Source organism: Podarcis erhardii (assembly GCF_964252035.2).
Source record: "Podarcis erhardii genome assembly, chromosome: 18".
Classification (NCBI taxonomy): domain Eukaryota; kingdom Metazoa; phylum Chordata; class Lepidosauria; order Squamata; family Lacertidae; genus Podarcis; species Podarcis erhardii.
The window spans coordinates 8,666,388-8,680,981 of NC_138516.1; the positions used below are offsets into that span (position 1 = coordinate 8,666,388).

At 48.1% G+C, this 14,594-nt stretch overlaps 1 protein-coding gene across 1 annotated transcript in view; it reads left to right on the top strand.

Annotated features, from left to right (window-relative positions):
• The first annotated feature begins 1,816 nt into the window (after positions 1-1,816).
• LOC309332956 (calcium/calmodulin-dependent protein kinase type IV-like) overlaps positions 1,817-14,594 on the top strand; it is a 44,480-nt gene continuing 31,702 nt past the window's right edge. The window contains exons 1-4 of the mRNA XM_081846344.1: positions 1,817-2,033; positions 2,580-3,173; positions 13,068-13,146; positions 14,141-14,203. Of these exons, the coding sequence (XP_081702470.1) occupies positions 3,073-3,173; positions 13,068-13,146; positions 14,141-14,203 (243 nt within the window). The 5' untranslated portion in view covers positions 1,817-2,033; positions 2,580-3,072. The remainder of the gene's footprint in view (positions 2,034-2,579; positions 3,174-13,067; positions 13,147-14,140; positions 14,204-14,594) is intronic.

A 14,594-nucleotide genomic window follows, 5' to 3' on the forward strand; every position in this document is an offset into this window, starting at 1 on the left:
CTCTCACTTCCATACATCACTACTGGGAAAACCATAGCTTTTACTATACAGACCTTTGTTGGCAAGGTGATGTCTCTGCTTTTTAAGATGCTGTCCAGGTTTGTCATTGCTTTTCTCCCAAGAAGCAGGCGTCTTTTAATTTCGTGGCTGCTGTCACCATCTGCAGTGATCATGGAGCCCAAGAAAGTAAAATCTCTCACTGCCTCTATTTCTTCCCTTTCTATTTGCCAGGAGGTGATGGGCCCAGTGGCCATGATCTTCGTTTTTTTGATGTTGAGCTTCAGACCATATTTTGCACTCTCCTCTTTCACCCTCATCAAAAGGTTCTTTAATTCCTCCTCACTTTCTGCCATCAAAGTTGTGTCATCTGCAGATCTGAGGTTCTTGATATTTCTTCCGGCAATCATAATCTTAATAATAAATAATAATCATTTAATAATAATCATTTTATTATTTATACCCTGCGTGTCCAACTGAGTTGCCCCAGCCACTGTGGGTGGCTTCCAACACACACTAAAGCATAATTTTAAAAATCAAACATTAAAAACCTCCTGGTACAGGGTTGCTTTTTTAGTTTAGAGAAGAAGCAAGTAAGAGGCATCTGCACAACATGACCGGTCCAACAAAGTTGAAGAATCCTTGCTTTGACATTGGTGATCTTTGCTTCTTCCAAGACACTGGTATTAGTTTCCCGGTCTTCCTAAGTGATGTATAAAAATTTTCTGAGACACCGTTGATGGAAGCTTCCGAGGAGTTGGAGAATGAGTTTGTAAGTGGTCCATGTTTCACTAGATGGGCTGGGCTATCCCCTTTAGGTCTTCTGATGTTCATAATGTCAGGAAGTATAAAGTAGAGTTGCCGTTTATAAGTGGTCCATGTTTCACAAGCAAACAGTCAGGTTAAACCTGCTATAGCTCAGTTGGTAGAGTAAGGTAAAAGGGGTAAAGGGGACCCCTGACCATTAGGTCCAGTCATGGATGACTCTGGGGTTGCAGCGCTCATCTTGCTTCACGGGCTGAGGGAGCCGGCGTACAGCTTCCGGGTCATGTGGCCAGAAGGACTAAGCCACTTCTGGAGAACCAGAGCAGCGCACGAAAACACCCTTTACCTTCCAGCCGGAGTGGTACCTATTTATCTACTTGCACTTTGACATGCTTTCGAACTGCTAGGTTGGCAGGAGCAGGGACCGAGCAACAGGAGCTCACCCCGTTATGGGGATTCGAACTGCCGACCTTCTGATCGTCAAGTCCTAGGCTCTGTGGTTTAGACCTAAAGGTAAAGGTAAAGGGACCCCTGACTGTTAATTCCAGTCATGGACGACTCTGGGGTTCCAGCGCTCATCTTGCTTCACGGGCCGAGGGAGCCAGCGTACAGCTTCTTGTGAATGAGAGCAACTCACGGAAACGCCATTTACCTTCCCGTCAGAGCGGTATCTATTTATCTACTTGCGCTGGTGTGCTTTCGAACTGCTAGGTTGGCAGGAGCAGGGACCGAGCAACGGGAGCTCACCCCGTCATTGCGGGGATTCAAACCGCCGACCTTCTGATCGGCAAGCCCTAGGCTCTGTGGTTTACCCCACAGTGCCACCCGCGTCCCTAGTTGGTAGAGTACGAGACTCTTAATCTCAGGGTCGTGGGTTTGAGTCCCAAAAGATTCCTGCATTGCAGGGGGTTGGACTAGATGTCCCTAATGGTCCCTTCCAACTCTGCAATGGTACGATTCCCTGATCCCCCAGCTTGGCTGGATATGAAATGAGTTCCTCATGCTGCAGCATCTCTGCTCTGGAGCGCCGGAGGAAGTGGCAATGAAACGCAGGCGCCTTTGGGTGGCAGGAGCGAGCCGAGTTTGGGAGGCTGGAAAGCCACACTTTCTCTCAAATAGAGGTCACCGGGATGTTGTCTCTCCCGGGCGTGGTCTCTGAGCATCCTCTGAGCATCATCCACCAGAGCAGGAGCGGAGGACCGTTCCGGAGGGAGAAATCGCACTCCGCCATGTGAAACTTGAACCTCGCCGAAAGGAAGGCTGCAGCCCAGGTTTGGAAAGCCGCCGACACCTCCATGCCGATATTGTGGGGTTTATTTTCCAAATATAGATGCTGTAACTGTTATAATTACTGGAGAGGAGCAAGCAAGGGCCGTATCTTTTGCTTGGGCAGCTGGCAAAACAGGGGTTCCCACGCCAACCCCAGCAGCAATCCTGGATTTAAATCTTGAAACTGAAGGCAAATACTTAATTTTATTCATGCTGTCTAATTTTAAATTGCTGCTATGGCCTAATCTGTATTGAAATTGTCCTTTGTTTTTTCCAGTGTTATGTTTCGCTGACTAGCTGTACGAGTTAATCTGGTCTGTGACCGTTTAATAAAATTTGATTTGATTTGATTTGATTTGAAACTGGAGTGGGTGGGGGAGCGTTCCTCTCCGGGTTAGACCCCCCTACCTAAAAATATTTGCAATGGCCTGGAGGGAGGGTGGTTTGGGGCAGGAGCCTGAGGAACAGGAATAACTTGACTTGTCCTACTCTGCCAGATTGGTACATTATTATTATTATTATTATTATTATTATTATTATTCCTCAAGGTGATCCCCATGATGTAGAAAAACCCGGAGACTTTATCAAGAAGCAGAAGCCACCCCATCACCTTAACTGGAGGAGGTGGCCAACCCAAGCCTGAGTGAGAGAGCGTGCAGGGGTTCTCAGGCACCCCAAAACCTCAAGGGGTATCTCTAAAGGCAAAGACTCGCTTGCCTTTTTTTTGCAGGAGGCAGCTGGGGGCCTCGTGCAAAACGAGCGTGCAACGGGCGTGCAAGGAGCGTGTGAGGCGGCCCGAGGGGCTCCATCCAGCCGGCGGAGAAGCGCAGCAGAGGCCCACCTGCCACCCTCTTGTGTGGTGCTGGAAGCGGAGGAGGGAGATTTGAGGACGTTTATTCTGATCCTCCCCGGATAATCCTGGAAATTGCTTTCCCATCTCCGCCGCTCCCTCCCTGCCTGCCCATCTGCGATGTTTTAAGAGGGCCAAGCGAAAAGCCAGCCTCCTCGCCTCCGGGAAGGACCCTCGCCTCTGCCCTAAAAATGCCCACCTCAAAGCCTCCGGAGGACGAGTACTGGATCGAGGGATCCCGCAGAGATGCAGTCCTTGAGGACTTCTACACCATGGGCGCAGAACTTGGCAGGTAAGGATGGGATCCAGAATTCCTTTTGGCTGTTTATTATTATAGTGGTACCTCAGGTTACATATGCTTCAGCTTACAGACTCCGCTAACCCTGAAATAATACCTCGGGTTAAGAACTTTGCTTGGGGATGAGAACAGGGCTGCCTTCAGATGTCTTCTAAACGTCAGATACAGTGGTACCTCGGGTTACATACGCTTCAGGTTACATACGCTTCAGGTTACCGACTCCGCTAACCCAGAAATAGTGCTTCAGGTTAAGAATTTTGCTTCAGGATGAGAACAGAAATCGTGCTCTGGCAGCAGCGGGAGGCCCCATTAGCTAAAGTGGTGCTTCAGGTTAAGAACAGTTTCAGGTTAAGAACAGACCTCCGGAACGAATTAAGTACTTAACCCGAGGTACCACTGTAATATCATCAGCATGCACGACACTTTGGAGGGACCAAAAGGGTGGGAAGCCATCTTATGCTGAAGATCACTGGTCCACCTAGCTCAGTACAGTCTACACTGGCTGGCAGCAGCTCTCCGGGATTTCGGCTTATGTGGAGATGCCGGGAATTGCACCCAGCACCTTCTGCGTCCAAATAGGTGCTGAAGTGCTAAGCTGTGTGAGTTACTTCGCTGTTTGGAAACTCCCTGTAAGATTCCGGGCCTTGTGGATTCGAATACAGGACTGGTTTTAAGTTGGAACGTAAGACGCCTTATACTGAATCAGACTATTGGTCCATCTAGCCCCATACTGTCTACACGGGTGGGCAGCAGCTCTGCAGGGTCTCAGTCAGGCCACCTTCCCCAAATTTACTTGGAAATGCTGCTGAGAATTGAACCCAGGACTTCAGCAGGCATAGCAGGTGTTCCAGCGCTGAGCTGCAGTCTTTCCTCTAAAACAGAAACAAGATTCCAGTCCTCATGTTTCCGAATAAAGGGCTGGTTTTAACAGGTGCCTTATATTGAGTCACTGCTCCACCTATTATTATTATTATTATTATTATTATTATTATTATTATTATTATTATTGATTTGCATACCGCCCTTCATCCAAAGATGGCAGAGCAGTCCAAAGCATAAAAACACAAAGTGCAGAATAAAAACAAGAACGTAAACAAAGCGAACCAATAGCCCTCCCTTCCAGAATATTAATCACCCCCAAACCTGGTAGAAGAGGAATGTTTTTGCCAGCTCCCAGTGCCAGGTTTACGTATAATCTAAGCAAGCTATAGGTTAGGGCCCCACTTTCTTGGCGGCCCCCCAAAAAATTTAAAGGGGGAAAAAACCTGGATGTACGTTTCCGAAATATGAGATAAAAAACCAATAAAATAAAACCTACATCCAGCAACAGTGTTGGATAAGCTCCTATTTGTTATCTGCAAATGGCTTTAGATACCTATTAGGTCCATAAATGACCATATAGCATATATTCAACACACAAAAACAGCAACTATTTGTTGTTGACAAAGGACAGCTGGACATAGAAAGGGCCCCATTACCTTCAGTAGCTTAGGGCCTCATCAAACCTAAGTCCAGCCCTGCCTGCTCCCTAAAGGTGTATAATGAAGGAGCCAGCCAAGCCACTCCGGGGAGAGAATTCTACAAATGGCAGAGCCACTGCAGAAAAGGCCCTGCTCTCGTGTTGCCAACATCCGGACCTCACGTGGAGGAGGCACACAAAGAATGGCGCCAGGATTGTTGACAGGTCTGGCAGCGGCTCTCCGGGGGTCTCAGGCAGGGGAAATATTTCCAGCCCCCACCCCCCGGAGATGCTTTTGGGGACTGAATTTGGGAAATCTGCCAGCAAAGCAGATTGCCCCGACCATAGGAGTTCCCTTACTGTTAGGTAAAGGCAGTGGCGTAGCGTGGGGGGTGCAGGGGGCCGGCCGCACCGGGCACAACATCTGGGGGTTAGGGTTAGGGGGCGCAAATCCATGGGTTAGGGGGCGCAAACCCATGGGTTAGGGGGCGCAAATTACTTGCCTTGCCCCGGGTGCTGACAACCCATGCTACGCCACTGGGTAAAGGTAAAGGACCCCTGGACAGTTAAGTCCAATCAAAGGCAACTCTGGGGTTGCAGCGCTCATCTCGCTTTCAGGCCAAGGAACCCGGTGTTTGTCCGCAGACAGCTTTCTGAGTCATGTGGCCAGCAGGACTAAAACGCTTCTGGCGCAACGGGACACCGTGACGGAAACCAGAGCACACGGAAACGCCGTTTACCTTCCCACCACGGTGGTACCTATTTATCTACTCGCCCAGGCGTGCTTTCGAACTGCTAGGTTGGCAGGAGCTGGGACAGAGCAACAGGAGCTCACCCCGTCGTGGGGATTTGAACCGCCGACCTTCTGATCGGCAACCCCAAGAGGCTCAGTGGTTTAGACCACAGCGCCACCCACGTCTGTTAGGTGTTACCACCCGCATACTGTTAGGTGATGTACTGTAAGATTCCAGTCTTCGTGATTCCGAATTTAAATAGGAAATTAAGAAAGTGCCATCTACTGAATCAGACCATTGCCCCATTTAGCTCAGTATTGTCTACACTTACCGACAACAGCTCTGTGGGAGGTTGGTGAGGAGTGTGGCCTGGGAGAGTTTTGTGGCCCAGACACCAAGGTCTGGAGGGCCACATGTGTCTGCAAATGTCTAATTCTTTCCAAAATATATATATTCCTTTTTCCTTTTCGTGCCCCTGTTGTGCTACTGCCCCTAAGCACGTGCTTAAATCTGCTTAGCGGGCAATCCCGTCTTTTGCCCTTCAGGGTTCAGACCCCACCCCACCTTGCACCGCCCCCCTTTGATTTTCACAACGAAAGCTGTGAAACTCTGCATGGGAGTCAATCCCATTGCGCTCAGGAGTCGAGAAGCACCGGTTCGCATTCTGCACCTCTGGGTGCGCATGCCTGCCACCAGAAACACGCCTGGGCAGATGTCTCACACCCCGGCCGAGCTGCCAAGGACTGCTTTGAACTGACAATAACAAATCATAAAACAACTCTCGCTCGCTTTTTTCATTAACCTGAAGAGCAAGCCCCCTCTTGCCATTTTTGTCCACAACCCTGCAAGGTAGGTGAGTCTGAGAGGCTGGCCACACCCAAAGCCACACCCCCGGGATATTCAGGGCCGAGTAGAGAGATTTGAACCCTGGTCTCTCTCAGGTCGTAGCCCGACAATCTAATCACTACACAACACAGATAGTGATGATGTTTTGCAGGATATTTAGCTTCCTTGGGTGGTGTTTAATCTCTTGGTGAACATTCAAGCGGCGGTGGAGCAGTGGGTTAAACCACAGAGCCTAGGACTTGCCGATCAGAAGGTCGGCGGTTCGAATCCCTGCGATGGACGGGGTGAGCTCCCGTTGCTCGGTCCCTGCTCCTGCCAACCTGGCAGTTCAGAAGGACGTCAAAGTGCAAGTAGATAAATAGGTACCGCTCTGGCAGGAAGGTAAACGGCATTTCCGTGCACTGCTCTGGTTCGCCAGAAGCGGCTTAGTCCTGCTGGCCACATGACCCAGAAGCTGTACGGCCGGCTCCCTGGGCCAGTAAAGCAAGATGAGCGCCGCAACCCCAGAGTCGGCCACGACTGGACCTAATGGTCAGGGGTCCCTTTACCTTTTACCTTTAGTTCCCTTGAGTGGTGTTTAATCACTTGGTGAACATTCAAGCGGTGGTGAGGGTAAATGTGTTGGGTCTTTAGGAAGCTCCTGGCATGCTCTTCTGGTAAATACACATTGAGATGTGTTTTTAAAACGCTTATATTTGGGGGATATTAATCCTGATCAGTGCGGTGGCTGTAAGAGAGCCGTTGGGTAAATCCTTAATTAGGGACATAGTGTCTCTCTCTCTCTCTCTCTCTCTCTCTGGCTCTCCCAGGGAGGGAGGGAGAAAATGCAGAATTCATTTCACTGTTTCATCGCCTTTCTTTCAGTCTTGCCACCGCCTCCGTGGTATCTCTCTTAAGGCATGCTCAGCCAAATTGAACAAATAGACACCTTAGCCTTTGTTAATTTTCCATCTGGCTCATGAGAGTGAGAAAAGAACAGATGCTTTCACTTAAGAGTTTATCTGCAATTCTGCAAAAGCCCTTTCTTAAGCATGCCGCTCCTCTGTAGTCGTGACTCCAGCCCCACTTTCACAATGTGCAAGGTCGCTCTGCTTGCAAAATTCAGCTTTCAAAGAATTGTGGGGATGTTCAGGGTAGCAGGAGAGGATATATTGTTTATCAATATCCTTCCTAATTGGACTAGCAGAGTTAAAGGTAAAGGTAAAGGTAAAGGGACCCCCGACCATTAGGTCCAGTCGTGGCCGACTCTAGGGTTGTGGCGCTCATCTCGCTTTATTGGCCGAGGGATCCAGCGTCCAGCTTCCGGGTCATGTGGCCAGCAGGACTAAGCCGCTTCTGGCGAACCAGAGCAGCGCACGGAAACGCCATTTATCTTCCCGCTGGAAGATACTTTTTTTGAACTGCTAGGTTGGCAGGAGCAGGGACCGAGCAACGGGAGCTCACCCTGTCGCAGGGATTCGAACCGCTGACCTTCTGATCGGCAAGTCCTAGGCTCTGTGGTTTAACCCACAGCTCCACCCGTATCCCAGAGTAGTAGCAAACAGCTGGTTGCAGGCTTGTTTGAGCCTCTCACTATTATACAATTCAACCTGTCTCAGATTGAATTGTACATTCCTGGTAAGTTCCCTTGAACCCCTCTTCAAAGAATAAAGATGCCACACAATCTTATTCAAAGTCAATAAAAGAAGTTGACACACATCGGTTCACAGTTGGATTCCTGAAGGCAGAATTTGTTACAAATATGTACATGTGGATCTACCCCATCTGGGGGAAGAATCCCAGTGCTTCTGCTAGCTGAGAGCTAGCAGAGCAGTCCTAGCTAAAAGCTGGTCAAATGAAGAAGGAAGTCAAAAAGAGAGGGAAGGGTGCTGCGTGACTCGTCCTTTCGTTACCTGGACAGGTAAGGCCACGGCCATCTTCTATCACATGCAAAAGAAAGGATGCTCCAGCCAGGAGGAACAGGAAGTTTCGACTGGCTGGACCAAACATTTCCTCGCATGTCTTCTCTAGCATTACCAGGAATGTTATACATGACTGCCTCTCATGGATCGCATCCTACAAGAATTTCAGCCTATCTATCTCTTCTTCTTTTACCCTCCTTTATAACTTTCCATGTGCATGGAGAACATGTCAGGTGAATCTCAGCGTAATGCATGGAAATGTGTCTGGATGGACAGTGTGGTGTAATGGTTAGAGTAGACAATCCTAAAGTGAGCAGTACTGCCCCCTGGAGGGCGGTGGGGTTACCTCGTAGGACACTAAAAGGCAAGGGGGCAGCAGAGGAGCGCTGGAGGTGTAAATCAGACTTTAAAAGGCTCCTCTCCTAGGTTCCTATTTAAATCAGCCCTTTATTCCGAATCATGAGGACTGGACTGTTGCTCTACAGTGGTACCTTGGTTGTCAAACGGCTTGGCTCCTGAACGCCACAAACCTGGAAGGGAGTGTTCTGTTTTGCAGATGTTTTGCGGAAGCCGGACGTCCGACGCTGCTTCTGATCAGCTGCAGGCACTTCCTGCGCTCAATCGGAAGCCACGCCTTGGTTTTCAAACGGTTCCGGGAGTCAAACGGCCTCCCGGAACAGATTACCGTATTCGTCGCTCTATAAGACGCACCAGACCAAAAGACGCACCTAGTTTTCGGAGGAGGAAAACAAGAAAAAAAATATTCTGAATCTCAGAAGCCAGAACAGCAAGAGGGGTCGCTGCACAGTGAAAGCAGCAATCCCTCTTGCTGTTCTGGCTTCTGGGATAGCTGCGCAGCCTGCATTCGCTCCGTAAGACGCACACACATTTCCCCTTACTTTTCAGGAGGGGAAAAGTGAGTCTTATAGAGCAAAAAATATGGTAAGTTCGACAACTAAGGTACCACTGTATTTGTTTTGGAAATGACCACAGCCCGCCAATCAGTTCAGGCAATGCTGAGCTAGCTGGGCCAGTATCCTGACTCCTGGCTCCTGTTGCTCCATCTCCACCAAAGATGGAGTTTCGGGCATTTTGTCAGTATCTGATGTCTCAAAGTCGGTTTTGCTTATGCTGCTGGAAATATACAGAGATGTGGGCAGGATGAAATTGCAAAGGATCTGGGGAGGGAAGGGGCAAAGTGAGCACAGCTAATTTTACTTTCCCATCCACCTGCTGCTGAGGATAATGAGGTTCGGCAGAACAGATGCCAAAACCAGGCTATTCTTAGCAAGAGGAAGTATATCTGGTGCAGATTCCGGAGACGCCGCGATTTCCACCATCCTTCTGGATGTTAAGAGCGGCTGTTTCCTATCATTTCCATTTCACTTTTAATTTGCACGGCGCCATTTTCTATATTGCTGCAAGGCGGTTTGCAGCGGCGAAATGTACAACGAAGACCACGCGCCTTATAATAATCTGATCCGATACAAAAAGTCTTAGCTTTGAAATGGAACGGCTTATATATAAAAAAAGAAATATTCAATAATCCTTTGGGATACGGTAGTGCGCATCAAAGTTAACTCTCAAGACATCAGCAAATAATGAAACGGAAACCGAAGTTCACTCCTAAGTTACAATAAATAATTACCCAGCTATGATCTTTTTAAAAACATTTTTTGATTCATTTTCACTTTTAACATTTATCATCATACATAAATCATCAGATGTCAGGGAAATAAAACAACTACAGTGGTACCTCGGGTTAAGTACTTAATTCGTTCTGGAGGTGTGTACTTAACCTGAAACTGTTCTTAACCTGAAGCACCACTTTAGCTACGGGGGCCTCCTGCTGCTGCCGCGCTGCCAGGGAACAGAGATTTCTGTTCTCATCCTGAAGCAAAGTTCTTAACCTGAGGCAATATTTCTGGGTTAGCGGAGTCTGTAACCTGAAGCGTATGTAACCTGAGGTATCTGAAGAAGTGTGCATGCACACGAAAGCTCATACCTAGAACTAACTTAGTTGGTCTTTAAGGTGCTACTGGAAGGAATTTTTTTATTTTGTTTTGACTATGGCAGACCAACACGGCTACCTGTCTTTAACTGAGGTACCGCTGTATCTGACTTTTACAAGACATCTGAAGGCAGCCCTGTTTAGGGAAGTTTTTAATGTTTGATGTTCTATTGTGCTTTTAATATTCTGTTGAGAGCTGCCCAGAGTGGCTGGGGAAATCCAGCCAGATGTGGGCAGGGTATAAATAAATTATTATTATTATTATTATTATTATTATTATTATTATTATTAATTTTGGAGGGTATGCGGGTGTCCCTGGCTGTACCTCAGGAAGCCAACTCCCAGGCTGTGCGACGCACGAGCTACTTCGCTCCCCACCAAAGCATTTCTTGTCAGCCTGTGGTAATCAGCATGTGATCTCCCCGTAAACACAAATTTGCCAATCTGCTCAGAAGGGACGGAGGCCGTCAAGTCCCCAGGCCTGGGCCAGATGGGGTCCCTTTCGGGCTCCAAAGCCGCTTAAAGCTTTAGAGCTTCTTTAGCATTGCGGTTTTTAATTAAAAACTGTTTTAGCAAAGGCAAGCCAGAAGCACGCATGAGGACTGGGGGCTGGTCTCTAAGTCCCTTCTGCACCCAGTTGTGTGAATCCACAATCCCAGAAAAGTCCAAACTTCCCCATCCTAGTGCCGCCCCCCCCCCAAAAAAAGTTTGCTGGATCGAAATTTGAATCTGGCAGTGTAGTTCTCCGAATGCACATACAGTGGTACCTTGGTTCTCAAACGCCTTGGTTCTCAAATAACTTGGAACCCAAACACTGCAAACCCGGAAGTAAGTGTTCCGGTTTGCGGACTTTTTTCGGAAGCTGAACGTGCTCCGTGTTGAGTGTTATGCTTTTGATGTGAGTGCCACGCTTCCATTTTGAGGTCTGTCTGTCTGTTTTTGCTATTTATTTTGCGTTTTTGTTTTTGCGGCTCTTTTTTTGTTTTGTTTTCGTGGCTGTGTGGAACCCAGTCCGGCTACTGATGGATTGATTGTGTGACTGCAGTACGTTGATTATTGCTTTCGTTTTATGGATCGATGGTCTCGTTAGATAGTAAAATCCATGTCGAATTGCTGTCTCAGGGGTTGTTTTTAAAAGTCTGGAGCGGATTGATCCGTTTTGCATTGCTTTCTATGGGAAAGCGCGCCTCGGTTTTGGAACGCTTTGGTTTTGGAACGGACTTCTGGAACGGATTAAGTTTGAGAACCAAAGTACCACTGTATAAGGGGGAAAGTATGCACTGAAAATGCATGTTAGTAGAATGTGCTTCGCAAAACAGTTTACACGAGTCAAAACGTGCTTGTTGGGGTAAGTGGTGACATGATATCGATGCCTGTAAAATTATGCCTGGCATGGAAGAAGTGGATGGAGGAATGTTTTCCTCCCTCTCTCTAACACTAGAACTTGCGGATGAAGCCGAATGTTGGAAGATTCAAGAGCAGAAATAAAGAAAGCCCCTCTTCATGCAACACATTGTTAACCTGCGGAACTCGCTGCCACAGGAGGTGGCGATAGCCACCAACTTAGATGGCTTCGGTTTTATCGTTAATCAGTTTGAAGGGTTTTATTCCCCTGTGTCAGGGAACTGCCATCGGATCTCAGGGGGGTGGAGAGGCTCTCGGATGCTGGGGAGGGAACCAGCAGGGAAAGAGGGAGAACTTCCACTGAGGAAGAAGGGAAGGAGTCGGAGTCGGAGGGAAGGCTCAGGGATGCTTCCAGCGAGACCAGTGGAGAGAGCTCAGGACCTCCCCTGGGGACGCCCACTCTGCGCAGAAAGCTGACGCGCAGGGAATCCAGGCGGAGACTTTCTGTCAAGGAGCTCTTATGTTGGAAAAAGTTCAGGAAACGCCCACTGACGGATTCTGCCAGTGATTAAGACAGCCACGAAGTAAGGGCTGTCCTATCTAGGGAAGGTTTTAGCCAACTACTCAACTTGGAGCGGTTTGGCGCTTATGCACAAGCAACCCCTAATCCCATTACACCCTGCAATCGAGCAATATATAAATTATGAAAGAAAAATATATTCAAACACAGTTCTGACCATCCTTTCCTGCAATGATTTCAATAAAGTTCTTTAGCTTGCCTCCTGAAAAATTATGATCCATTCATTCACAATTACAGTGCAATAGTGACATCACTGTTTTAGGTTACTTGTTTGTTTGATATCCTGTCCTTCAGTTGAACTTTGAAGGGGGAATTACAGCATATAATGATAATAAAAAAGAAAAACGCAACAGCTGCAAAAAAATTAATAAGATTCCCAATAAGGTAAAGGGACCCCTGACCGTTAGGTCCAGTCGTGGCCGACTCTGGGGTTGTGGCGCTCATCTTGCTTTACTGGCCGAGGGAGCCGGCGTACAGCTTCCGGGTCATGTGGCCAGCATGACTAAGTCGCTTCTGGCGAACCAGAGCAGCGCACGGAAATGCCGTTTACCTTCCCGCCAGAGTGGTACCTATTGATCTACTTGCACTTTGACGTGCTTTCGAACTGCTAGGTTGCCAGGAGCAGGGACCGAGCAACGGGAGCTCACCCCGTCGTTGGGATTCAAACTGCCGACCTTCAGATCGGCAAGTCCTAGGCTCTGTGGTTTAACCCACAGCGTGAATAGCCTAAAAAGAGAGTAGCATTGATTGGTACCAGAAAGACAATTAAGATGTCATTTACACGCTAAGCTTCTTTCTCTGATACTTAAAACTCAGATGAAATAGCAAATATAAATGAATATAAATAAATGATATGGCTTCTGACAATTCCCTGGTTGGTCATTTCTCCCAGTGGGAATAGGAGGTATTGTTTATTTTCTTTAAAAAAAATATATAGGAAAAAACTCTTTCTGTATATATATTCTGGGAGGGGCGAATGTGTGATCAGCTCTCTCTGTCCCCCGTTTCTCTAGGGGAGCCACTTCGGTGGTGTACAGTTGTGAGGAGAAAGGAACTAACGTCCAATATGCTGCCAAAATATTGAAGAAAACGGTAAGTGCCAATCCCATCTCACTCCTGTTAACGGAAAAATCCAAGGGCTCCCTTGGACAAAAACAAAGACACCAACCAGGATAACGTGGAGCAAAACAGCAGCCTGTAGCCTTGGCCTTTATTGATCTGTTGTAACAGGGTGCTCCCCTCACTTGCAGGAGAGAAGAAGGACCCAGAAAAATGGTGTGCAAGGCCTTATAAAGACTTTTGAAATTCCCACCCTGTAGATCAAGACCACCCCCAGAAACATCACACATACATCACAGAAAGGAGGGGTTGAGGGAGGGGTTGTGGTGGTAACCTGAGTGTCCTGTCACCTGGCTGGTTCCCCCTTTCCCCCTCCCCATGAGTACTTTCCAGGTGACAGAGGGGGGAGTTTGCAGTTTCCTGCCTCCAGAGGGAAGAGCTGATCATTGTCCTTTGTTCCAGTCTGTGCTGAATCCACTCCCATATGCAAGTTCTTTGTGATCTTGATGGTCTTCTGTCTAGGACCATCAGGGTTGGCATAGCAACTGGGCAGGGCTCCTGAGGATGTGCTGGGATGGTGAAGGGATTATGGCTGCCCTGTATCAAACCTTCCCCATTTTGTGGTCCTTCCTTCATGGAGTAAAATAAAAGTGGAATGGTGCAAATCCGATGTATGGTTGATTTTCTATGAATTTATAACAGAAGCATAGTGTATGTAGTGTGTGAGTGTGAGTGTGTGTGAAGTTTGTACAAACTGAATGATTGGGGGGGGGGTTTCCTGCGACACTCCAAATGAGGAACGATTAGATGAGGCTGCTTGTTCTTTGCAGGGATTCCCCACTCCACCTCAAGGTCAGAGTGGGACAAACAGAGTCTAAGAGAAGGGAGTGATCATCAGGTTTGGCCAGAATTCATCTATAGTTGCTCCCTGTGTCCCTGCTGACTATCAGCAGGTCTTTCCAAGTTGGCAAAAACAACGGGAAAATGGTGGGGGGTCCTTGACTTGCACTCTATTCTCTGTTTTCAGATCGACAAGAAAATCGTCAGGACCGAAATTGGTGTGTTGCTGAGGCTGTCACATCCGAATATTGTAAGTTAAGGGGAGTTGGCGAAAATAGTACGATGTTTGGAATAGAACGGGTGTGTCAGAGAGTGAATGACCTGGGGGGGGGGAGAGAGTTCCGCAGGTCAGGGGCCTGCCACACCAAAGACTTGAACCCTGTTGTTGTTGTTTAGTCATTTAGTCATGTCCGCCTCTTCATGACCCCCTGGACCAGAGCACACCAGGCACTCCTGTCTTCCACTGCCTCCCGCAGTTTGGTCAAACTCATGCTGGTAGCTTTGAGAACACTGTTCCACCATCTCGTCCTCCGTCGTCCCCTTCTCCTTGTGCCCTCCATCTTTCCCAACATCAGGGTCTTTTCCAGGGAGTCTTCTCTTCTCTTGAGGTGGCCAAAGTCTTGGAGCCTCAGCTTCAGGAT